The following is a 26,854-nucleotide window of genomic DNA, read 5'->3' as shown; positions in this document are numbered from 1 at the left end:
AAAGTGGGGGGTAGGGCCATGTCAAATCAGAGCAAATCGGGCCATCCAATCATCAGGGGTGGCCATGCGTACTGTATATTGTTTAACATTCTGAATATACTTTCAAAATAAATTGCAGATGTGCAGCTTAGTTTACACATTTTTTGAAATAAAACAACCTGTACAATGTCATTACAATTTGAGTATCCCATATCCGAATATTCTGAAATACGAAATATTCCGAAATACAGAGTTTTTTGAGTTAGACTGAGATAGTGAAACCTTTGTTTTCTGATGGATCAATGTACACAAACTTTGTTTAATACACAAGTTATTACAAATACTGTATTAAATGACCTTCAGGCTGTGTGTATAAGGTGTATATGAAACATAAATGAATTGTGTGAATGTACACACACTTTGTTTAATGCACAAAGTTATAAAAAATATTGGCTAATATTACCTTAAGGTGTATATGAAACAAATATATTCTGTGCTTAGACTTGGGTCCCATCACCATGATATCTCATTATGGTGTGCAATTATTCCAAAATACTTCTGGTCCCAAGCATTTTGGATAAAGGAATACTCAACCTGTATTCAGTTTCTGTAATTTTTTTTCTAAAGGAATACTCAACCTGTATTCAGTTTCTGTAATTTTTTTTCTATACTGTAGATTGATAGATAGAAAAAAAATAAAATAATTCTCTCTACAATTACAAAAATAAAATACAGCCAGAGTACGGATTATTGTTTACTTACCCTCATGTATGTGTATATTACATGTATACATTTTATTTATTTTTTTGTTTAGTATTTCAGTCAAGCCAGTTGCAATGCGACAATGTAATGTTATTTGCCTGTTATATGTTTAGTTAAAGTATTACAATTTGTTTCTGGCTCTTCTGTTTGTTAAATATAGAAGTAAAATAGAGATCTGTACTATTTTATACAATAAATCATTTTTTTTTTTAAATACACTTTGTCACCTCTCTATAGATTCCTTCTTATCGTTATCGAAGTCTTCCAGCATTTTTCTCATTTCACTGCAAAGTTGCTGGTTTGCGGCCTTCAATTTCTCCTCATTTGTAGCAAGTTCTTTAATACACAATAAATGCTTCTATCAAATATAAGAGAATAAAAATAAACCAAAGTTATGAAAAAGCAAATGAAAGGATTGAGAATGTAAAAGTAAATAAATCACACACACACATTATAAAAAAAAAAAAAAAAAAAAATATTATATATATATATATATATATATATATATATATATATATATAAAAACACAGATTCCCAAGTGCGCTAGCGATGTAATGTAATTACACAATTCTTCCAGCGTTTATTTCATCAGAAAATGTGGACTGGAGGATGTTTAGATCTGGGGACCTGTAACAGACACCCCTCACCAAAAAGTCACCCAAACAAGAGGCCAACAGGCCAATTAATAAAAGGTTATTTTAATAACATATGATTTTTATACACAATATAAAATTATATCAATAAAACACAGCCACAACCAACATGTTTGTAAGATGGATTCTAGATACTCCCTCACCTTTTTCAAGGTGCGAGCTCGAAGGGAGTATCTTCACAAACTAGGGTGCGATTTTCTGACTGACAAACCCAACGCGTTTCGTCTTATCGACTTCATCAGGGGTAACGCATATAGGAAAAAAGGCTAATTCACTCTCGATGGGTTTATATGGCAAAACGTAACCTCAAATGGGAATTAGTACAGTCTCCTTTATCAGGATTTAGTAGATGGAATTCCTATATTCAGGCTCCTAGCCAGAGTGGTAATTCTTTTTGGATATAGAAATCTTAAAACTAATTAAGCATGATTCCTTAAAGGCCGTCTAGGAAATACTCTTGATTATAGTCCGTTGGGAATGCCGACAACTGTATGCCGGCGTTTTTGCAAACTAAAGTATGGTCTCCAGTTCTTATAATCAAGGTTAAACAGATGAAAGTACTACGGCTACTACCTCTAACCATTTAAATACATATCTTACAAGTAACATTGCATACCCAAGGATTCATTAAGCCCATTAGGAGATAAGGTGTTTAATTTGATAATCCACCTTGACTCCAATTGTAACAAGGTGGATTATCAAATTAAACACCTTATCTCCTAATGGGCTTAATGAATCCTTGGGTATGCAATGTTACTTGTAAGATATGTTATTAAGTGGTTAGAGGTAGTAGCCGTAGTACTTTCATCTGTTTTAACAGTCATGCTGCTAGAGATGTTTGATGATTATGAATTACATTCTGATGTTATGCTATTTTTATGCTTATTTATGCTATATATTATTATTGAATGATATTCGTTCTGAGACACATGGTAACTTTGTGATGACAGCCTTGCTGTTTATTGTATATAGATTTGTCAGTTGTCACGAACGGTGTATGTTATTTGGTGATGGTTACCATGGTGATCGGGCCGATACGTCATTTCCTGGGAGGTGGCTACAGTGGCCGGAAGCCGGGAACAGACGCGAGGCATGGTGTTGGTGTCGGGTATATATGGTGGTGAGTACTTGGTGTTTATTATGTATACTGCTTGACAAATGCGCTAATAAAAGCGCTGAAACGTTGCATACAAGCTTGTGTGACTGACTTTTCATTGACCGGAGTGCCGCCTTGTGTATGGCTGTGACTTGGACACGTCCGTGCAGGACATCCGTCGTGGAGGGCACCCGGTAAAGCTGAGCTGTCGTGACCCCGTGGAGTGCCGGATTTTCGGTTCTGTATACACACACACACACACACATATATATATATATATATATATATACATACACACACACACACACACACATACACATTTTATATATATATATATATATATATATATACACACACACACACACACACATTTTATATATATATATATATATATATATATATATACACACATACACACACACACATATACACATACATACATTTATATATATTTTTTTTATTTATTCACAGTTATTCACAGCTTATGCACCATAGACAGATTTGATTTGGATGGATATTGTTCCGATACATCAATTATCTTTTATTTGCTGCATTGGCACAACTGTTTAAGCTATACTTCTGATGACGTCTCATAAGGAGACTAAACCCATAGGGTAAGGGTGCTGTATGGCCCATCGCTGAGGGCAAACCATTGAGAGAGCTTGCACCCCGGACGTGGGGTGAAACAGGAGCTTGGTAAGTATGGTTAACCTAAAATAACATTGTGTAAGCATCACTCTGCTCTATGGTGTGCAATGTAATGTTTTAATTGGGTGCTTTATTAGTATGAGGGTTTATTTTTAGAACCCATAATGGACTGGTCTATAAGTCAAGGCATCTCATTAGAGCTATTATAAGAGGACACTGCCCAAAGACTATTGAACGTTTGTCATTATATATCTCATACATATAAATTGTTACTTTCAAAGAAAAAGGAGATATATGAACATTGATTTGTAGGGTTCAGATAGCCATTACTACTTACTTCACATTGTCAACATTACAAACACCTCCATGGCACACAAATTTCTAATTGTTCCAAAAGGCTGGTTTTGCGATTTCAGCTTTCAAATATTCTTTTTTTGCCATACAATGTCAAAAGACTAAAATTATCACCTGGCATTTTACTAGAGCAATTAGGTCCTCAGAGGCCAAAGTATCGAACTTGTAGAACTTTGCAAACGTGTTCGAACCTGACCAAGTAGCTGCTCGGCAGAGCTGTAAAGCCGAGACACCCCGGGCAGCCGCCCAGGAAGAACCCACCAACCTTGTAGAGTGGGACTGTATAGAATTTGGACACTGCAAACTTGCCGTAGAATAAGCATGCTGGGTAGCAAGTCTGATCCAGCATGCAATTGTCTGCTTTGAAGCAGGACACCCAATCTTATTGGGATCATAAAGAACAAACAGCGAGTTAGTCTTTCTGTTCTTTTCACATAAACCTTCACAGTCTTTGGATGTTGTGAGGGCTTTGAAGTAGCCGAGGTGTCGGTGACAACCGACACCACAATAGGTTGGTTGATGTGAAACGCGGACACCAGTTTAGGAAGAAAATGCTGATAAGTTCTGGAGTTCAGCTCTGTCCTCATGGAAAATTAAAGAGGGACTTTTGTGAGACATCGCCCCCAGCTTAGACACATCTCACTGAAGCCAAGGCCAACAGTGTGACGATCTTACACGTAAGATACTTTACGTCTACCTTCTGTAACGGTTCAAACCAGTCCGATTGGAGTAACTGCAGCACCAAATTGAGATCCCAAGGTGCCGTGGGAGGCACAAAGGGAGGTTAGATGTGCAGAACACCTTACAAGAACGTCTAGACCTCAGGGAGAGAAGCCACTTGTTTCTGAAAGAAAATGGACAAGAATGAAATCTGGACTTATATGGAGCCCAGAAGCAGGCCCACATCCACGCCTGCCTGCAGAAAAAGCAAGAAACATCCCATATGAAATTCCACCGCAGAATAATTTCTGCTCTTACACCAAGACGCATTTCTTCCAAATACGATGGTAATGCTTAGACGTTACCACCTTCCTGGCTTGGATCATAGTCGGGATAACCATGTTAGGGATCCCTCTCCTGGCTAGAATCAGCTGTTCAACTTCCATGCCATCTAACATAGCCGCGGTAAGTCCTGATAGACGAACAGGCCCTGTTGCAGAAGATCCTCGCAAAGAGGTAAAAGCCACAGATCTTCGAGGAGCATCTCCAGAAGGTCCGCGTACCAAGCCCTTCTTGGCCAGTCCGGAGCAATGAGTATTGCTTGAACCTTTTCTCTTTTTTTCGTTTTAGAATTCTTGGGATCAGAGGAAGTGGAGGAAACACGTACACCATCTGATAGACCCATGGAGTTGTCAGGGCGTCTATCGCCACTGCCTGTGGGTCTCTCGACCTGGAACAATACCGCCTGAGCTTCTTGTTGAGACGAGAATCAATCACGTCGATCTGTGGCTATCCCCATCGACTTTTCAAGCACCTGAACACTTCCGGGTGAAGGCCCCACTCCCCCGGGTGCAGGTCGTGTCTGCCGAGAAAGTCTGCTTCCCAGTTGTCTACTCCTGGAATGAAGACCGCTGACAACACCACAGCGTTTCTTTCTGCCCAGAGGAGAATTCTTGACACCTCTGACATCGCTGCTCTGCTTTTCGTTCCGCCCTGTCGGTTTATGTACGTTACTGCCGTCACATTGTCCGACTAAACCTAAATTGCCCGATCTTGAAGAAGATGTGAGGCCAGTAGAAGGGCGTTGTATATGGCCCTGAGTTCCAAATGTTGATTGGAAGGATAACTTCCTGACTTGACCATCTTCCCTGAAACTGCACCCCCCGAGTGACCGCTCCCCAACCTCTGAGGCTTGCATCTGTGGTTAACAGAATCCAGTTCTGAATTCCGAACCTCAGTCCTGCGACGAGGTGAGAAGACTGTCACCAAAGGTCAGGATCTCCCTTCTGTGGTGGCTGCAGACGGATCATCTAGTGCATGTGAAGACGCGATCCGGAACATTTGTCCAACAGATCGAGCTGGAAGGGTCTTGCGTGAAACCTTCCGTATTGAAGTGCCTCGTAAGAGGCCACCATTTTCCCCAGAAGGCGAATGCACAGATACACACACACACACACACACACACACACACACACACACACACACACACACGAAAAAGGTTAAGCACAAGTAACCCACAAAGAGCCCTTCAGGGAGTCACAGTTGTTTGGAGCCAGCCCCCACCGCTCCCTTACCGCTAATGCCAAGCTTAGCCGTGTCACAGACCAAGTACCCTGATAGGGGACTTGGTACACTAATAGTCGCAACACCCCTGCTATGACCCCCTGGTACCGCTGAGGTAATTTGGAGTCACAACTGAGTAGCTGCGCGTCCCTGTCAGTCAGCGTCTGTGTCCACCGCAGAGGGAAAATGGCGCTGGTGAGATGCTGAATCCTCTCAGTGCTTAAAATGGAGCAGAACCGTTTTAAGGCTGTGTTTGCCAGTTTGGGTACTGTGTACAGTGTACTGAGACGCAGTTGTGTACTGTGTCTGGAGACGCATTCCGCCCCGTTTAGAAGCCGTCCGTCTCCGTACCCCCGTGCCGCCATAATGGCCGGCGCCCCGCTAACTGGGATGCCGGCTCAGTACTCACCACTCTTCTGGCTCTGCTAGGGGTGGCGGCATGCTGCGGGAATGTAGGTCACCGTGGTGGGGCTTGCGAATAGTTCCCTCAGGAGCTCAGTGTCCTGGCAGCGGGGAATGGGACTATTAACCCTTCAAGAGTTTGGGCCCCCTCCCCATCCTCCCTCCCTAAGTCCCACGAAGCAGGCAGGCTGATGCCAACCAGCCCTGCCTAAAAATAACAAACCGTAAAATAAATGCAGAAAACTCTTCAGGAGATTCCTTCAGCGTGACCGGCTCCTCCGGGCACATTTTCGAAATGGAGTCTGGTAGGAGGGGCATAGAGGGAGGAGCCAGCCCACACTATCAAATTCTTAAAGTGCCCATGTCTCCTAGTGGACCAGTCTATACCCCATGGTACTAAATGGACCCCAGTATTCTCTAGGACGCAAGAGAAAAATAAATAACATCCAGTTATTGGTCAGTGTCAAGTATAAAAATGCTGGACTGCCCTAGATGCCTATAATTATGTGTTACATAACTGCAACAGAAAATAGGATTTTAGTACCTACCGGTAAATCCTTTTCTCCTAGTCCGTAGAGGATGCTGGGGACTCCAAAAGGACCATGTGGTATAGACGGATCCGCAGGAGCTTGGGCACACTATAAAGACTTAAACTGGGTGTGAACTGGCTCCTCCCTCTATGCCCCTCCCCCAGACCTCAGTTAGAAAACTGTGCCCAGGAGAGTCGGACATTTCGAGGAAAGAATTTATAATTTAAACACAGTGAGTGTGAGTGTTATACCAGCTCACACCACGAACATACCGCAAGACATGGCCTTCAACAGAATACCAGCCCACGGTATGAAAACCAGACAGCCATATGCTGAGAGAATATGTAAGACAACTTGTGAGTCAACCCAACCAATAACAAGAACCACATGCCATGGCATGAACTACGTTAGCGATAGTCTGACAAAGAAGAAAACCACCAATGTTAACCAAAATCAATAACTGCAGACACAGTACGCACTGGGACGGGCGCCCAGCATCCTCTACGGACTAGGAGAAATGGATTTACCAGTAGGTACTAAAATCCTATTTTCTCTTACGTCCTAGAGGATGCTGGGGACTCCAAAAGGACCATGGGGTCTATACCAAAGCTCCAGAACGGGCGGGAGAGTGCGGACGACTCTGCAGCACCGATTGAACAAACATGAGGTCCCCATCATCCAGGGTATCAAACTTGTAGAGCTTAGCAAAGGTGTTTGAAACCCGACCAAGTAGCCGCTCGGCAAAGTTAACCCGCCAAGACACCTCGGGCATCCGCCCAAGAAGAGCCCATCTTCCTAGTAGAATGGGTCTCCCCCGACTCCGGTAACGGCAATCCAGCCGTAGAACTAGCACACCAAATCGTATCACAGACCCAGTGTGTAACAGACTGCAGAGACGCAGGCGCCCCAAGCACCCTGGGAGCATACTGGACAAACAGAGCCTCTGTTTCCCCAAACCGAGTCCAATTGGCAACATAAATCCTCAAAGCCCTGACTACATCGAGATACATTGAATCAGCCAATGCTGAAGTTACCACAGGCATCAAACTAGGCAGATTTTAGATAAACCCCGAAAACCATTGTCGGCAGAACTACTATCCGAGTTCTCAATTCTATCCACTTGGAAGATCAAACAGGGGCTCTTGTGAGACAAAGCCGCTACTACCGACAACCGCCTTGTGGTCGCCCAAAAAGCTAAATCATGACCACTCTCCAAGAGAGAAATTTTAACACAACCTTTAATAAAGGTTCCAACCAGTGAGACACAAGAAACGCAACACCACGTCAAGAGCCCACTGTGCCAATGGGGCACAAATGGAGGTTGGATGTGCAGTACACCTTTCACGAAAGTCTGAACTTTCGGAACGGTGGCCAATTCTTTTTTTTTTTTTTTTAAAGAAAATTTACAAGGCCAAAACTGCCCTGAAACGGAGCCTAACTGTAGGCCTGCATCCACACCTGCTTGCAAAGAATGGAGAAGAACGACTCAGCTGAAAGTCTGCCGTAGGAAGCTTCTTAGAGTTATACCAAAACACATATTTACGCCAAATACGGTGTTAAGGTTTCGCCGTCGCTCCTTTTTTAGCCTGAAGAAGTGTGGAAATGACCTCACCGGGAATACCCGATCTGACTAGGATATGGCGTTCAACCGCCACGCCGTCAAACGCAGCCGCGGTAAATCCTGATACACGTCCAGATCTTGCTGCAACAGTTCCTCCCGTAGAGGAAGAGGCCAGGGATCTTCTATGAATAAATCTTGAAGAAGTGGATACCAAGCCCTCCTTGGCTAGACCGGAACAATGAGGATCGCCGGAACCTCTGTTCTTCTTACGTTTATTACCTTCAGCAGAGTGAAAAGCGGAGGGGACACATAGACCGACTGAAAACACCCAAGGTGTCACAAGGACGTCCACTGCTATAGCTTGAGTGTCCCTTGACCTGGAACCATATCCCTGAGGTCTCTCGTTGAGGCGAGACGCCAACATGCCTAATTGAGGCACTACTCAAAGACTTGTAACTTCTGTAAAACAATAAATACTCAGAGAAGCGCTACCAATGAACAGTCTAATAAATTTATTTATTAAAAATAATTAATATAGTCTCAATAAAATAATCCGCTTATCCTGGAATGTTCAACATACAATACACACCAAACATTCAATGATTCTAAATAATCACCTTTAAAAAGAACATAACCTCTTAATTCCTAATAAATGCTGCAGCAATTAAAATGTACTAGTACTTATAGGGTTAAGCTCCATGCATGGGCTAATTAATTTCTGTAAAACTTCGATGACGACAGTATTTCTCCCTGGTGGAGAGCGCATCTGCAGAGGAAATCTATTTCTCCATCGTTTACGTCCGGAACGAAGACTGCTAATACAACGTTTACCAGTCTTTCCATCCTGCGGAAAACTATTTCAGCTTCTGCCATTATCTCTTTTCTCCTTGTTCCACCCTAGCGGCTTACTTACGCCACTGCTGTCAAGTCGTCCGACAGAATTAACACGGGCAGATCACAAAGAATATGTTCGTTGAAAATAGCTCTTACTTCAATAAAGCTTATTGTAGACAAGCTTCGCAGCTTGACCTTTTCCTCCGGAAATACTTCCCATGCAAGTACTGCTCCCCAGCCTCGGAGATCTGCATACATGGACACCAGTATCTAATCCTGGATCCCGAACCTTCGTCCCTCTAGGAGGTGAGAACTGAGCAGACACCACAGGAGCGATATCCGGGCCATTAGAATTATATTCCGGTGCATGTGTCAGTGAGACCCGGACCACATTCCCAACAGGTCCCGTGAAAACCACCCTGGCATTTGTCCTGCTCACCGAAAAGGCCTCTTAGGCCGCACCCAACTTCATCATCAACGGAACATATAGATGGATTGGTACTGCAAATCTGATCCTACTCAAGATCCTCAGACCTCTTTCCACAGGAAAATACAGAACCTCAACTGTTCAGTATCTACCCTGATACCCCCTCCGACATCTGCGTCGTTGGGAACAACAGCCCTTCCCTGTGTTGAAAAACAGTCAGAGAAAGAAACAACGATTCTCACCACTTGTTTCCTGACCTCGCCTCAATCAGGCGAACCTCTCATTACAGAATAACAATGGCTCTTACTATTGAAAGACAACCATCATACTACCATCACTCCAGTGAAATGGGAAAGACCAACCTGGCTATCCCTCCAGGTAATCTGAATGCGTAGAACAACGCATGTAAACCCCCTTTTTTTTTTTTTTATATATATAACCGGGACAGGAGGACAAGGCCCTGAACCTGACGCACCTCTGGTATGGCGTCGTGTATTACCTCCCCTTCCAGAGGGGAAACGGTAAGATCTATTAGAAAATCAGTGAGGTGAAAATAAGATTTTAAACCTACTGGTAAATCTTTTTCTCCTAGTCCGTAGAGGATGCTGGGGACTCCGTAAGGACCATGGGGTATAGACGGGCTCCGCAGGAGACATGGGCACTCTAAGACTTTAGAATGGGTGTGCACTGGCTCCTCCCTCTATGCCCCTCCTCCAGACCTCAGTTAAAGAACTGTGCCCAGAGGAGACGGACAGTACGAGGAAAGGATTTTTGTTAATCTAAGGGCGAGATACATACCAGCCCACACCATACAACCTGGCATACACTAAACCAGTTAACAGCATGAACAAAACAGCATCAGCCAGAGACTGATCACAACTGTAACATAACCCTTATGTAAGCAACAACTATATACAAGCCTTGCAGAAATAGTCCGCACTGGAACGGGCGCCCAGCATCCTCTACGAACTAGGAGAAAAAGATTTACCGGTAGGTTTAAAATCTTATTTTCTCTGACGTCCTTGAGGATGCTGGGGACTCCGTAAGGACCATGGGGATTATACCAAAGCTAAGGACCGGGCGGGAGAGTGCGGATGACTCTGCAGCACAGATTAAGCAAACATGAGGTCCTCATTAGCCAGGGTATCAAACTTGGAGAATTTTGCAAAAGTGTTTGAACCCGACCAAGCAGCCAAGCTGTAATGCCGAGACACTTCGGGCAGCCGCCCAAGAAGAGCCCACCTTCCTAGTGGAATGGGCCTTTACCGAATCAGGCAACGGCAATCCAGCCGTAGAATGAGCCTGCTGAATCGTGTTACAGATCCAGCGAGCAATAGTCTGCTTGGAAGCAGGAGCGCCAACCTTGTTGGCCGCATATAGGACAAACAGGGCCTCTGTTTTCCTAACTCGAGCCGTCCTGGCTACATAAATTTTTAAGGCCCTGACTACATCAAGGGACATGGAGTCCTCCAAGTCACCCGTAGCCACAGGCACCACAATAGATTGGTTCATATGAAACGACGAAACTACCTTAGGTAGAAATTGAGGACGAGTTCTCAACTCCGCTGGATCCACATGAAAAATCAGATAGGGGGCTCTTGTGAGACAAGGCCTCCAATTCGGACACCCACCTCACAGATGCCAAGGCCAACAACATGACCACTTTCCAAGTGAGAAATTTGAATTCAACCGTTTGAAGAGGTTCAAACAAGTGTGACTCAAGGAACTGTAACACCACGTTAAGGTCCCACGGTGCCACTGGGGGCACAAAAGGAGGTTGGATGTGCAGCACTCCCTTTAACGAAAGTCTGGACTTCTGGGAGAGAAGCCAATTCCTTCTGAAAGAATATAGATAAGGCCGAAATCTGCACCTTAATGGAGCCTAACTTTAGGCCCATATCCACTCCTGTCTGAAGAAAATGGAGAAAGCGACCCAGCTGAAAATCTTCCGTCGGAGCATTCTTGGCTTCACACCAAGACACATATTTCCTCCAGATACGGTGAAAATGCCTCGCCGTTACCTCCTTCCTAGCTTTGATCAGAGTAGGGATGACTTCCTCCGGAATACCTTTACTAGCTGGGATTTGGTGTTCAACTGCCATGCCGTCAAACGTAACCGCGGTAAGTCTTGGAACACACAGGGCCCCTGTTGCAACAGGTCCTCCCTGAGAGGAAGAGGCCACGGATCTCTGTGATCATTTCCTGAAGATCTGAATACCAGGCCCTTCGAGGCCAATCTGGAACAATGAGTATTGTCTGCACTCTTGTTCGTCTTATGATTCTCAATATTTTTGAGATGAGCGGAAGAGGAGGGAACACATATACAGACTGAAAAACCCATGGTGTCACCAGGGCGTCCACCGCTACTGCCTGAGGGTCCCTCGACCTGGAACAATACATCCGAAGTTTCTTGTTGAGGCGTGACGCCATCATGTCTATTTGGGGAAGTCCCCAACGACTTGTTATCTCTGCGAAAACTTCTTGATGAAGACGCCACTCTCCTGGATGGAGATAGTGTCTGCTGAGAAAGTCTGCTTCCCAGTTGTCCACTCCCGGAATGAAGACTGCTGACAGAGCGCTTACGTGATTTTCCGCCCAGCGAAGAATCCTGGTGGCTTCCGCCATTGCCACTCTGCTCCTTGTCCCGCCCTGGCGGTTTACATGCGCCACGGCTGTGACATTGTATGACTGAATCAGAACGGGTAGGTCGCGAAGAAGATTCTCCGCTTGTCGTAGGCCGTTGTATATGGCCCTTAATTCCAGCATGTTGATGTGTAGACAAGCCTCCTGGCTTGACCACAGTCCCTGAAAATTTCTTCCTTATGTGACTGCTCCCCATCCTCGGAGGCTCGCGTCCGTGGTCACTAGAACCCAGTCTTGAATGCCGAACCTGCGACCCTCTAGGAGGTGAGCACTCTGAAGCCACCACAGGAGAGACACCCTGGCGGACAGGCTTATTTTCTGATGTATTTGTAGATGGGACCCCAACCACTTGTCCAGAAGGTCCCACTGAAACGTTCTCGCATGGAACCTGCCGAAGGGGATGGCCTCGTAGGCCGCCATCATTTTTCCCAATACTCTAGTGCATTGACGAACTGACACTCTTTTTGGTTTTAGCAGGTCCCTGACCATGTTCTGGAGTTCATGGGCTTTTTCCGTTGGGAGAAAAACCCTCTTCATTTCTGTGTCCAGAATCATACCCAAAAATGATAGCCGAGTTGTCGGAAACAACTGCGACTTTGGTAGATTTAGGATCCAGCCGTGTTGCTGCAGCACTCTCAGGGAGAGCGACACGCTTTTCAGTAATTGATCTCTCAATCTCGCTTTTATCAGGAGATCGGTCCAAGTATGGGATAATTGTGACTCCTTGCCTGCGCAGGAGCACCATCATTTCTGCCATTACCTTGGTGAAAATCCTCGGGGCCGTGGAAAGCCCAAACGGCAACGTCTGAAACTGGTAATGACAATCCTGTACAGCGAATCGCAGGTACGCCTGATGAGGGGGATAAATGGGGACATGAAGGTATGCATCCTTTATGTCTAGTGATACTATAAAATCCCCACCCCACCCTTCCAGGCTGGAGATCACTGCCCGGAGAGATTCCATCTTGAATTTGAACCTTTTCAAATACAGGTTCAGGGATTTTAGATTCAGAATGGGTCTGACCGAGCCATCCGGCTTCGGGACCACAAACAGGGTTGAATAGTACCCTTTTCCCTGTTGCATTAGGGGAACTTTGATAATCACTTGCTGTTGACACAGCTTTTGAATGGCAGCTGAAACTATTTCCCTCTCTGGGGGAGAAGCTGGCAAAGCCGATTTGAAAAATCGGCGAGGAGGCACTTCGTCGAACTCCAGCTTGTAGCCTTGGGATACAATTTCGATCGCCCAAGGATACAAATCCGACTGAACCCAGACCTGGCTGAAGAGTCGAAGACGTGCCCCCACCGGTGCGGTCTCCCTCAGCGGAGCCCCAGCGTCATGCGGTGGATTTTGTAGAGGCCGGGGAGGACTTTTGTTCCTGGGAACTAGCCGTAGCAGGCGTTCTTTTCCCTCTACCTTTACCTCTGGCGATGAAGGAAGAGCCCCGACCCTTTCTGAACTTATGCGACCGAAAGGACTGCATCTGATATTGAGGTGTTTTCTTTTGCTGTGGGGGAACATAAGGCAAAAAAGAAGACTTACCCACGGTAGCTGTGGAAACCAGGTCCGCGAGGCCCTCCCAAAATAAAAACTCACCTTTGTAAGGTAAAGTTTCCATATGTCTTTTTGAATCGGCATCACCCGTCCATTGGCGGGTCCACAGGGACAGTCTAGCAGAAATTGCCATGGCATTGGCTCTTGAACCCAACAGCCCAATGTCCCTCGCAGCCTCTCTCATATATAACGCTGCGTCTTTAATGTGACCCAAGGTCAATAAAATGCTATCCTTATCTAGGGTGCCAATGTCAGATGACAAGTTATCTGCCCATGCAGCAATTGCGCTACCCACCCATGCCGACGCTACTGCCGGTCTGAGCAAGGCACCCGTATGCGTATAAATTGATTTTAAGGTAGTTTCCTGTCTGCGATCAGCAGGATCCTTGAAGGCTGCCATGTCTGGAGATGGTAGCGCCACCCTTTTGGATAAGCGCGTTAAAGCCTTGTCCACCGTGGGTGAGGATTCCCATCGCAACCTGTCCTGTGAGAGGAAAGGATACGCCATAATAATTCTCTTGGGAATCTGCAGTTTCTTGTCTGGAGTTTCCCAAGCTTTTTCAAATAAGGCGTTCAGCTCATGAGATGGGGGAAACGTTACCTCAGGTTTCTTTTCCTTAAACATGAAGACCCCCGTGTCAGGGACAGAGGGGTCCTCTGTGATATGCAAAACATCTTTTATTGCAATAATCATATAATGAATGCTCTTGGCCACCCTTGGGTGTAACCTCGCATCATTATAGTCGACACTGAAGTCAGAATCCGTGTCGGTATTAGTGTCTGCTATCTGGGAAAGGGGACGTTTACGAGACCCCGAAGGGCCTTGTGACACAGTCAAAGCCATGGATTGACTCCCAGCTTTTTCCCTGGACTCTGCTTTGTCCAATCTTTTATGTAATAAAGTCACATTTGCATTTAAAACATTCCACATATCCAACCAATCATGTGTCGGCGGTGCCGACGGAGACACCACAATCATCTGCTCTGCCTCCTCCCTAGACGAGCCTTCCGCTTCAGACATGCCGACACACACGTACTGACACCCCCACACACACTGGGATATACAAATATGGGGACAGCCCCCCAAATAAGGCCCCTTGGAGAGACAGAGAGAGAGTATGCCAGCACACACCCAGCGCCACTGGAACAAAGTCCCAGTCTGTACAGCGCTTTTATAGATATATAATACACTTGCTGCGCCAATTAAATGTGCCCCCCCCCCCCCTCGTTTTTGCCCGCTGTACTTGTGTTCAGCAGGGGAGAGTCCGGGGAGCAGCTTCTCTGCAGCTTGCTGTGGAGAAAATGGCGCTGGTTAGTGCTGGAGGATCAAGCTCCGCCCCCTCAACGGCGGGCTTCGGTCCCGCTCAAATTCTTTATACTGGCGAGGGTTTTGTAATATACTGCCTCCGCAGTATCTATTATGCTGGCCAGTGTCCCTTGAGGGTATTATTGCTGCCCAGGGCGCCCACCCTGCGCTCTGCACCCTTACAGTGCCTTATGTGTGTGTGAGTGTGGGAGCAATGGCGTGCAGCGTGACCGCTGCGCGGTACCTCAGTGAAGATCTGAAGTCTTCTGCCGCCTGTGAAGTCTTCTTTCTTCTTATACTCACCCGGGTTCTATCTTCCGGCTCTGTGAGGAGGACGGCGGCGCGGCTCCGGGACATACAGCGAGGACGACACCTGTGTTCCGACCCTCTGGAGCTAATGGTGTCCAGTAGCCTAAGAAGCAGAGCCTATCATTTAAGTAGGTCTGCTTCTCTCCCCTCAGTTCCACGATGCAGGGAGCCTGTTGCCAGCAGTGCTCCCTGAAAATAAAAAATCTAACAAAAGTATTTTCAGAAAAACTCAGTAGAGCTCCCCTGCAGTGCATCCAGTCTCCTCTGGGCACAGGATCTAACTGAGGTCTGGAGGAGGGGCATAGAGGGAGGAGCCAGTGCACACCCATTCTAAAGTCTTAAGAGTGCCCATGTCTCCTGCGGAGCCAGTCTATACCCCATGGTCCTTACGGAGTCCCCAGCATCCTCTAGGACGTAAGAGAAACATCTGTAACTCCAGACAGTCCCCCTCTGGATTCTATAATTAACTCACTGGTCCTGGTCTATTCCCGGACTAACTGAAAGGTAGTAGACGAGTCCCCACCGGAGTGGGGTCCAGGCAGGTAGACTCAGCACCATGTGGTGGATGTGTGAGAAACAGAAAACGACATCCGCTTCTGCGAACCTAACAAGGCTGCAGAACACTTACCTTGTCACATTCCATCTTCCCAGAAAAGGAAAAAAGAACGGTATTGAACTAGTTAAAGCGACTGCATCCCACAAAGGAATGCGTCACCAACCGTTGTGAGGGAATCTAACTCACTAAGTTAGTTTTACCAGCAGTATCCGCCGAGATTAACTGAACTAAGGCATCCCCAAACAGCGGCACACCGCCCCAGGGAAAAGCTCCAGTATCTCTCGGAGTCAGCCGCAGCATTTCCCCGGCCACCTCCTGTATACGCACTGCAGCCTGCCGCTATGTACAGAGAAGACCCAACATAAGGAAAATCCCCTATCTCTGCAGGATAATTCTATCGGATGTCCCTCCGAAAATAAACACTCCCTCATGTGCATGTAATGCAAATAAGTCCAAAGAATAGATATAAAATATCACTTAGCTTTAGTATCCGATCCCTTGTGACAGGACCCCATGTCGACCAGGAGTTGACGTTCACAGTATTCTCTCCGCCGCGGAAAAATAATAAACATTCGGACTCCTTGAGAGGATGTGAGACCCACTCGTCACGGCCGACCTAGAGCTTTATCAACAGAGCGACCAGCACATGAGAAGGAATACCATTTCTTCAGCATTCATTATAAATCATAAGATGAATATACATATTGTAATACACATCTACACACATATCCTACCTATATATACATATAACATACATATAAGCGGAATTTTCGGAGCCTTTGGGACCCAAGTGACATTAATGTGTTCTGAATGTGTATAACCATGTACTGAATACCGCAGTTGTGGCTCTACCAGGAAACATTATAGTCGCCAGAAAACCTAGTAATCGTCGACAGCAGGGAGTAGTAACCAGGCAAAATAACATTCTTGCGACCCCGAGGGAATTATACATATATAACATTCCCCCACAAATATAACCATGTCTGTGTTCGAGCTACAGGCTCATGGAACCGAACCATACAAATACATATAAATATATATACAGGTATTCGTTAGTTACAGCATGTCAATTTACACCGGGTAATAACAGTTGGTGCCGACAGGGTCACCCACATACTACTGTGTCCCCCATACCGTGTTTACTTTGAACAAGCATAACACAACCGATCTGTTGACTCAGTATCTACTGCATCAAGTACCAAACAGGCGTCGGCGATGCCTACAGTGAACCCCAGAGGCGTTCGTAACAGAACATTCACACATGTCGACACAAGTGTATACCTGACAGGGAGCACACAGAGAATAAACACAACCATGAATACATGCCCATTTCCAAATTAACTAGTGTTATACATTTCTCCACATAACACTAACAGTATGTACCCCCCCTTGTTTGTGCTGTACACCTGTTTTGGCGGGGACATTGAGAAAAAATGGCGCTGTATCTTGGTGTGAGGGCTAAGCCCCGCCCCTTATCAGCGCGCGGTAGCCCGCTAATATTACAACCGTTGTATGCAGGCAGGGGACCATATACAGTGGCTACACACTGTATATGTGTACTGGGAAGGCCAAAATAATGTAAAACTTACAGCCCAGATTTCTGAAGAGCTGTAAAGACTAAAGGCCCGTACACACTGGTCGATGTATCGGCCGTTCTCTTGAACGGACGATACATCGCGGGACCGTCGGCCAGTGTGTACGGGCGATACGTCTGTGAACTCCGTCGTTCACAGACGTATCGCGTTGGCCGCGCAGCACAGCCGACAGCCAATATATCTAACGATATATTGGCGCGTCGCTGTGTGTGTACGGGGCGGCCGGCCCGTACACATGCTGCGGCGGCCGGCGGTGATTGACAGGTGAACTGGGCGGGCGCGAGCGCCCGCCCGCCCAGTTCATGACGTCAGTCCCCTGACGGATCGGGCTTTGTGTATGCACAGCACACTGCCCGATCCGTACATAGATATATCTGCAGATCAATTGTTCTGCAGATATATCTAATAGTGTGTACCCACCTTAAGTTTAAATCCCAGGAAGGAATCGGAGGAACAAAAGGTGGCTGAATCCGAAGGACTCCCTGAAGGAACGTCTGAATGATAGCTGAACGTTCTGGAATGATAGCTAGTCTCCTTTGAAAAAGAACCAACAAGGCAGAAACTTGACCTTTTATTGAAGAAAGTCTCAGACCCTTATTGAGACCATCCTGAAGGAAAGACAATAGACAAGTAACTCTAAACAAATCCGGTGTTAAACCACGCTTTTCACACCAAGCAATGTAAATACGCCACACTCTGAGGTAAATTCCAGAAGTCACCGGCTTTCTAGCCTGAATCATCGTTTGCACAACAGGACGAGAAAATCCCTTTTGCCCTTAACATGTTGGATTCAAGAACCAAGCCGTCAAAGCCAGTCGACTTAAATCTGGGTGGTGACATGGTTCCTTGAATCAGAAGATCTGGACGCAGAGGGAGACGGAATGGTTCCCCGACGACCATGTCGCGTAGAAGAGTACCACTGCCGGCGTGGCCAATCTGGGGCCAACAGAATGATTGGAAGACCTTCTCGCCGAATGAGTTGAAGCAGACATGGAATCAGTGGAAATGGCGGAAACACATATCCCAATTGAAAGTGCCACGGAGCCGTCAGTGCATCGATTAGAATTGCTTGAGGGTCCTGAGTACGCGACACGTAAAGAGGAAGTTTCTTGTTGAGACGAGACGCCATCAGATCTACATCGGGCATCCCCCACTGGGCTACTAGAGTCAGAAACACCTCCTGGTGAAGCTCCCACTCTCCCGGATGCACTGTGTGACGGCTTAAGAAATCCGCTTCCCAGATCTCGACTCCTGGAATGTGAATCGCGGATATGGCCGGAACCCAAATGTTCCGCCCATGTGAGAATCTGAGCGACTTCTTTCATGGCGGACCAGCTTCGAGTGTCTCCCTGCTTGTTTATGTAAGCAACTGCCGTGGCGTTGTCGGATTGAATCCGAACTGGATGACCCTTTACCATGGTTTGAATCCGAAGGAGTGCTTACCGGATAGCCCTCAACTCCAAGATGTTAATCTGTAACTTCGACTCTTGACTGTTCCAGAGCACCTGAAAGTGATGAGTCTGAAACACCACCCCCCAACCTCTGAGGCTTGCGTCTGTGGTGACCATCACCCAAGACCAAATCGTGAACGGAACTACTTTGGTCAAATTGGAGCTGTGAAGCAACCAGCGAAGCGACTGACGAGTCTGTACAGACAAGCGGATCAGCTGTAATTCGAGATGAGGCCCTGTCCGAGTCCAACAGTTGAGAATCTGAGCCTGAAGGGGTCGAGCATGAAACCTGGCATATGGAACTGCCTTAAAGGTTGCCACCATCTTGCCTAACACCTGCATGCATCTGAGAACCGAAACCACTGGTAAATGCAGCAGTGTTCGAATTCTGGACTGTATGTCCTGAATCTTGTCCTGAGGAAGAAACACTCTCTGGTTGTTGGTGTCGAATAAGAGTCCCAGAAACATCATTTTCTGGGAAGGAAGCAAAGATGACTTAGGACAATTTATTATTCATCCGAATAACTGTAGAGTCTCTATGGTGAAACGCAAGTTCTGGTGAAGAATCAACTCTGACGGGGCCTTGATCAACAGAGCATCTAAATACGGAGTAATGTTGACTCCCTGACACCGCAGAACTGCCACCACATGGCCCATGACCTTTGTGAATACCCGAGGAGCCGTGGATAGACCAAAGGGAAGAGCCTGAAACTGAAAATGCCATAGCCGACTGCGAATCTCAGAAGAGATTGATGACCCGTCCAAATAGGAACATGCAGATAGGCGTCTTATGTCTAATGAAGCCAAATATACCCCTGGTTCCATGGCAGCGATAATCGAGCGGATGGATTCCATTTTGAACTTTTGGGTTGAGAAATATGGATTCAAACCTTTGAGATTTAAAATGGGTTGAAACGAACCATACAGTTTGTCCACAAGTAAAATCCCCGACCTCTCTGCTGAGTGGGAACTAGAAGAATTACTTAATTTCTTAAAAGAGTGGCTGTTGCATGAAGAAGAGCTCGACGTCTGGAGGGATCGTTTGGAAGAGGAGTGATGAACACACGATATGGGACTGGTTCCTCGAGATCTAACATATATCCTCTGGATATGACCTCCGTCACCCACCGATCTGGTTTCGACAGGAGCCACACTTCTTTAAACTGTAGTAACCGAGCCCCAACCGTCACTGAACCCTCCGAAGATCGTGAACCGTCATGCAGTAGAATTGTCGGCAGGTTTACTGGCTGGTCTACAAGTCGCATGTGATTCTCTACCTCTGAATGCCCCTCTTCGTGGGTACCTGGAGAAAGCACGAAAGGAATGGAAACTACCTCTCCCCTGTATACGAAAGGACCAAAACCTTGTAGTCTTCGGTTTCTGAGGAGCAACTGGAAGAAAAGGGCTCTTGCCCTCCTATAGTATCTGAAATAATCTTCTTTAATTCCGACCCAAAGAGAACTCACCTTCAAAGGGTACCGCCGACAAGGTCTGTTTTGAGTCAGAATCGGCATTCCAAACCCGAAGCCAAAGAGACCGTCTTGCTGTCACGGTCAAGGAAGAAATACGGGATTGTAGCGCAGCAGAATCAAACAAGGCCTCACCCACATAAGTAAGAGCCTCCAAAATCTGTTCTGCTAATTGAATGGCTTCCGATGGATCGTCAGACTGCATTCCAGATATGACCTGTGCTAGTCAGTCATCCGCGGCCTTGAGGACCCAAGCGCCAGCTAGAATTGGGCGTAGAGAAACACCTGATAAAGAAAACAGATTTAAGTATTGCTTCAATCTTCCATCTGTAGGATCTTTCAACGTCACAGACTGTACAGAAGGAATAACCGTAGCTCTTGCTAAATGTGAAATGAGAGCATCTACCTTTGGGGTCGTTTCCCAAAATTTCGTATCCTCCTCTGTAAAAGGATATAGAAATTTACATTTCTTAGGGGCTTGGAAACGAGAATCCGGCTTAAGCCTGGGCTCCTTTAAAATATCCGCAAAATGAGAGTAAGAAGGGAAGGCAGTAATGTCTATTCTGTCTTTTGAAAAAGGCAGAGAAAGTCTCTGCCACCTCCGTATCCTGAATATTAAGAGTCTGACGGATAGCTTCTATCAGCAATCTAACACCTGAGCTAGTAGAAAACTAATCTTTCCAGGCCGAAACCTCATCCCACTCTGGGTCTACTTCCCCATCCTCCAATGGGGATGTCTCCAACTCCTCCCCCAGAAAGTTATAGCGGGCAACGGCTGTGGCTGTTTTGTAACAGAAGAACTGCCGGCAGAGTTTACAAACTTGTTTAGAGATTGAGTTAAATCAGCAAGACATCTGCTCATATTTTGAGCCCACACCGGTTCCACTGTATTCAGCCCCCGATGTGGACTGACGTAATTCTGAAATGGCATCCACCATGTTCCTGGCCCAAGGAGGCATAGACTGATCCGCGGAACCTCCCTGTTGGTCCACCACAGATGCACCAGAGCATGAAGCACAGAGGGTACCCGCGTCCGTGCTACCCTTAGCTAGCTTTGACCCACATTGTAAGCAGGAAAAATAAACCACCGAGAATGTCTTCCCCTTTGTAGATTTGTCTGGCTTATCGGTCATAATGAAACTTTTTTGTTTTTTTAAATAACAAATGCACTATAAACGAACTATAAACTCAGTAGAGTAGTGAACAGTACTGTGAATTATACTGTGTAATTTATATTGAAAAAATACTGTTAACGCATTAAAAAGTATAGAATAACACTATGCCCCCAAAGTATACTTGCGGTTAGGTGACCCCCACTGAATAAACAGGGTGAGTAGTATTAAAAAAGTGTCTGAGCTGTGTGTGATGCACAGCGTCCCCCGTACTGCCTCTGGAGAAGATGGCGCCTGGAGCTCTGCAGACGCTGGACGGGAGTGCGCGCGAGGTAGTGCAGGGCAGGAATCCGTCCCTTCTTTGAATTAAGTAAGCGCCGGGCAGCTCAGAGTAGGCTCGCTACAGCAAGTCTGCGGCTCCCGCGCACCGCTACATACAGCGGCTCTGTTCGGGCAGCGGCTCCAGCGCCGCTACAAACAGCGGCTCTGTTCGGGCAGCATCTAGCGGTCCCCCGGGGAGTGACTCACCACTCTCCCGGACTACCCAGCAAAAACCGTAGCAGGGATAAGTAAAGTCCTTGTTACTGCGCTCCACCGCTCACCTCCGGAGAGAGAGGGGAGGGGGGGGGGGGGGGGGGGGGACGTACACAAAGTACCAATAAAAATAAATTTTAAAACAAACATAAATAATATATAGATAGAGATAGTAAAGATATAGGAAAATAAGATTTTACTCACCGGTAAATCTATTTCTCGTAGTCCGTAGTGGATGCTGGGAACTCTGTAAGGACCATGGGGAATAGCGGCTCCGCAGGAGACTGGGCACAACTAAAGAAAGCTTTAGGACTACCTGGTGTGCACTGGCTCCTCCCACTATGACCCTCCTCCAGACCTCAGTTAGGATACTGTGCCCGGAAGAGCTGACACAATAAGGAAGGATTTTGAATCCCGGGTAAGACTCATACCAGCCACACCAATCACACCGTATAACTCGTGATATTATACCCAGTTAACAGTATGAAATATAACTGAGCCTCACTAACAGATGGCTCATAACAATAACCCTTTAGTTAGGCAATAACTATATACAAGTATTGCAGACAATCCGCACTTGGGATGGGCGCCCAGCATCCACTACGGACTACGAGAAATAGATTTACCGGTGAGTAAAATCTTATTTTCTCTGACGTCCTAGTGGATGCTGGGAACTCCGTAAGGACCATGGGGATTATACCAAAGCTCCCAAACGGGCGGGAGAGTGCGGATGACTCTGCAGCACCGAATGAGCAAACTCAAGGTCCTCCTCAGCCAGGGTATCAAACTTGTAGATTTTTGCAAAAATGTTTGAACCCGACCAAGTAACAGCTCGGCAAAGTTGTAAAGCCGAGACCCCTCGGGCAGCCGCCCAAGAAGAGCCCACTTTCCTCGTGGAATGGGCTTTTACAGATTTAGGGTGCGGCAGTCCAGCCACAGAATGTGCAAGTTGAATCATGCTACAGATCCAGCGAGCAATAGTCTGCTTAGAAGCAGGAGCACCCAGCTTGTTGGGTGCATACAGGATAAATAGCGAGTCCGTTTTCCTGACTCCAGCCGTCCTGGAAACATATATTTTCAGGGCCCTGACTACGTCCAGTAACTTGGAGTCCTCCAAGTCCCACGTAGCCGCAGGCACCACAATAGGTTGGTTCACATGAAAAGCTGATACCACCTTAGGAAGGAATTGGGAACGAGTCCTCAATTTCGCCCTATCCATATGAAAATCAGATAAGGGCTTTTGCATGACAAAACCGCCAATTCTGATACACGCCTGACCGACGCCAAGGCCAACCGCATGACCACTTTCCACGTGAGGTATTTTAGCTCTACGGATTTAAGTGGCTCAACCCAATGCGACTTCAGGAAATCCAACACCACGTTGAGATCCCACGGTGCCACTAGAGGCACAAACGGGGGCTGAATATGCAGCACTCCCTTAACAAAAGTCTGAACTTCAGGCAGTGAAGCCAGTTCTTTTTGGAAGAAAATGTACAGAGCCGAAATCTGGACCTTAACGTAACCCAATTTTAGGCCCGTAGTCACTCCTGACTGTAGGAAGTGCAGAAATCGACCCAGTTGAAATTCCTCCGTTGGGGCCTTCCTGGCCTCACACCAAGCAACATATTTTTGCCATATGCGGTGATAATATTTTGCGATCACATCTTTCCTAGCCTTAATCAGCGTAGGAATGACTTCCTCCGGAATGCCTTTTTCCTTTAGGATCCGGTGTTCAACCGCCATGCCGTCAAACACAGCCGTGGTAAGTCTTGGAACAGGCAGGGCCCCTGCTGCAGCAGGTCCTGGCTGAGCGGCAGAGGCCATGGGTCCTCTGAGATCATTTCTTGAAGTTCTGGGAACCAAGCTCTTCTTGGCCAATCCGGAACCACAAGTATAGTTCTTACTCCTCTCCTTCTTAGTATTCTCCATACCTTGGGTATGAGAGGCAAAGGAAGGAACACATACCAGAGCGTCCACAGCTATCGCCTGAGGGTCCCTTGACCTGGCGCAATATCTTTTTAGCTTTATGTTGAGGCGGGACGCCATCATGTCCACCTGTGGCCTTTCCCAATGGTGTACAATCATTTTGAAGACTTCTGGATGAAGTCCCCACTCTCCCGGGTGGAGGTCGTGCCTGCTGAGAAAGTCTGCTTCCCAGTTGTCCACTCCGGGGATGAACACTGCTGACAGTGCTAACACATGATTTTCCGCCCATCGGAAAATCCTTGTGGCTTCTGCCATCACCATCCTGCTTCTTGTGCCGCACTGCTGGTTTACATGGGCGACCGCCGTGATGTTGTCTGACTGGATCAGCACCGGCTGGTGTTGAAGCAGGGGTCTAGCCTGACTTAGGGCATTGTGAATGGCCCTTAGTCCCAGAATATTTATGTGTAGGGAAGTCTCCTGACTTGACCATAGTCCTTGGAAGTTTCTTCCCTGTGTGACTGCCCCCCAGCCTCGAAGGCTGGCATCTGTGGTCACCAGGACCCAGTCCTGTATGCCGAATCTGCGGCCCTCTAGAAGATGAGCACTCTGCAGCCACCACAACAGCGACACCCTGGCCCTTGGAGACAGGGTTATCAGCCGATGCATCTGAAGATGCGACCCGGACCACTTGTCCAACAGATCCCACTGGAAGATCCTTGCATGGAACCTACCGAATGGAATTTCTTCGTAAGAAGCTACCATCTTTCCCAGGACTCGCGTGCATTGATGCACCGACACCTGTATTTGTATTAGGAGGTCTCTGACTAGAGATGACCACTCCTTGGCCTTCTCCTCCGGGAGAAACCATTTTTCCTGTTCTGTGTCCAGAACCATACCCAGGAACCAGTAGACGCGTCGTAGGAACCAGCTGCGACTTTGGACTATTCAGAATCCAGCCGTGCTGTTGTAGCACTTCCCGAGATAGTGCTACTCCGACGAACAACTGCTCCCTGGACCTCGCCTTTATAAGGAGATCGTCCAAGTACGGGATAATTATAACTCCCTTTTTTCGAAGGAGTATCATCATTTCGGCCATTACCTTGGTAAATACCCTCGGTGCCGGGGACAGACCAACGGCAACGTCTGGAATTGGTAATGACAGTCCTGTACCACAATTTTGAGGTACTCCTGGTGAGGAGGGTAAATGGGGACATGCAGGTAAGCATCCTTGATGTCCAGTGATACCATGTAATCCCCTTCGTCCAGGCTTGCAATAACCGCCCTGAGCGATTCCATTTTGAACTTGAACCTTCGTATATAAGTGTTCAAGGATTTAAATTTTAGAATGGGTCTCACCGAACCGTCTGGTTTCGGTACCACAAACATTGTGGAATAGTAACCCCGGCCTTGTTGAAGGAGGGGTACCGTGATTATCACCTGCTGGAAGTACAGCTTGTGAATTGCCGCCAGTACTACCTCTCCTCGAGGGCAGTAGGCAAGGCTGATTTGAGGTAACTGCGAGGGGGAGTCGCCCCGAAACTCCAGCTTGTATCCCTGTGATACTACTTGCAGAACCCAGGGAACCACCTGTGAGCGAACCCACTGGTCGCTGAAGTTCCCGAGACGCGCCCCCACCGCACCTGGCTCCACCTGTGGAGCCCCAGCGTCATGCGGTGGACTCAGAGGAAGCGGGGGAAGATTTTTGATCCTGGGAACTGGCTGTCTGGTGCAGCTTTTTCCCTCTTCCCTTGTCTCTGTGCAGAAAGGAAGCGCCTTTAACCCGCTTGCTTTTCTGAAGCCGAAAGGACTGTACCTTATAATACGGTGCTTTCTTAGGCTGTGAGGAAACTTGAGGTAAATTTTTTCCTTCCCAGCTGTTGCTGTGGATACGAGGTCCCAGAGACCATCCCCAAACAATTCCTCACCCTTATAAGGCAGAATCTCATGTGCCGTCTAAAGTCAGCATCGCCTGTCCACTGCCGGGTCCCTAATACCCTCCTGGCAGAATGGACATTGCATTAATTCTGGATGCCAGCCGGCAAATATCCCTCTGTGCATCCCTCATATATAAGACGACATCTTTAATATGCTCTATGGTTAGCAAATAGTATCCCTGTCCTGACAGGGTAATAGACCACGCTGCAGCAGCACTATCCAGGCTGAGGCAATTGCAGGTCTCAGTATAGTACCTGAGTGTGTATATACAGACTTCAGGATAGCCTCCTGCTTTTTATCAGCAGGCTCCTTCAAAGTGGCTGTATCCTAAGACGGCAGTGCCACCTTTTTGACAAACGTGTGAGCGCCTTATCCACCCTAGGGGATATCTCCCAACGTGACCTATCCTCTGGCGGGAAAGGGTACGCCATCAGTAACTTTATAGAAATTACCAGTTTCTTATCGGGGGAACCCACGCTTCTTCACACACTTCATTCACTCATCTGATGGGGGAACAAAACACTGTCTGCTTTTTCTCCCCAAACATAAAACCCCTTTTTTTGTGGTACCTGGGTTAATGTCAGAAATGTGTAACACATTTTTCATTGCCGAGATCATGCAACGGATGTTCCTAGTGGATTGTGTATATGTCTCAACCTCGTCGACACTGGAGTCAGACTCCGTGTCGACATCTGTGTCGGCCATCTGAGGTAGCGGGCGTTTTTGAGCCCCTGATGGCCTTTGAGACGCCTGGGCAGGTGCGGGCTGAGAAGCCGGCTGTCCCACAGCTGTTACGTCATCCAGCCTTTTATGTAAGGAGTTGACACTGTCGGTTAATACCTTCCACCTATCCATCCACTCTGGTGTCGGCCCCACAGGGGGCGACATCACATTTATCGGCATCTGCTCCGCCTCCACATAAGCCTCCTCATCAACCATGTCGACACAGCCCTACCGACACACCGCACACACACAGGGAATGCTCTGACTGAGG

At 47.0% G+C, this 26,854-nt stretch overlaps 1 protein-coding gene across 6 annotated transcripts in view; it reads right to left on the bottom strand.

The window, feature by feature from the left end:
- The window catches only part of CEP152 (centrosomal protein 152), a 260,473-nt gene that overhangs the window by 127,799 nt on the left and 105,820 nt on the right, over positions 1-26,854 (bottom strand). For all 6 annotated transcript variants that reach the window (XM_063926048.1, XM_063926043.1, XM_063926046.1 and 3 more), the window contains one exon: positions 969-1,099. In XM_063926048.1, coding sequence (XP_063782118.1) covers positions 969-1,099 — 131 coding nt within the window. The remainder of the gene's footprint in view (positions 1-968; positions 1,100-26,854) is intronic.

This window comes from Pseudophryne corroboree, chromosome 6 (genome assembly GCF_028390025.1).
Source record: "Pseudophryne corroboree isolate aPseCor3 chromosome 6, aPseCor3.hap2, whole genome shotgun sequence".
Classification (NCBI taxonomy): Eukaryota; Metazoa; Chordata; class Amphibia; order Anura; family Myobatrachidae; genus Pseudophryne; species Pseudophryne corroboree.
Note: the sequence above shows the minus strand (reverse complement) of the source record. Positions and strands in the feature narration are given on the sequence as shown.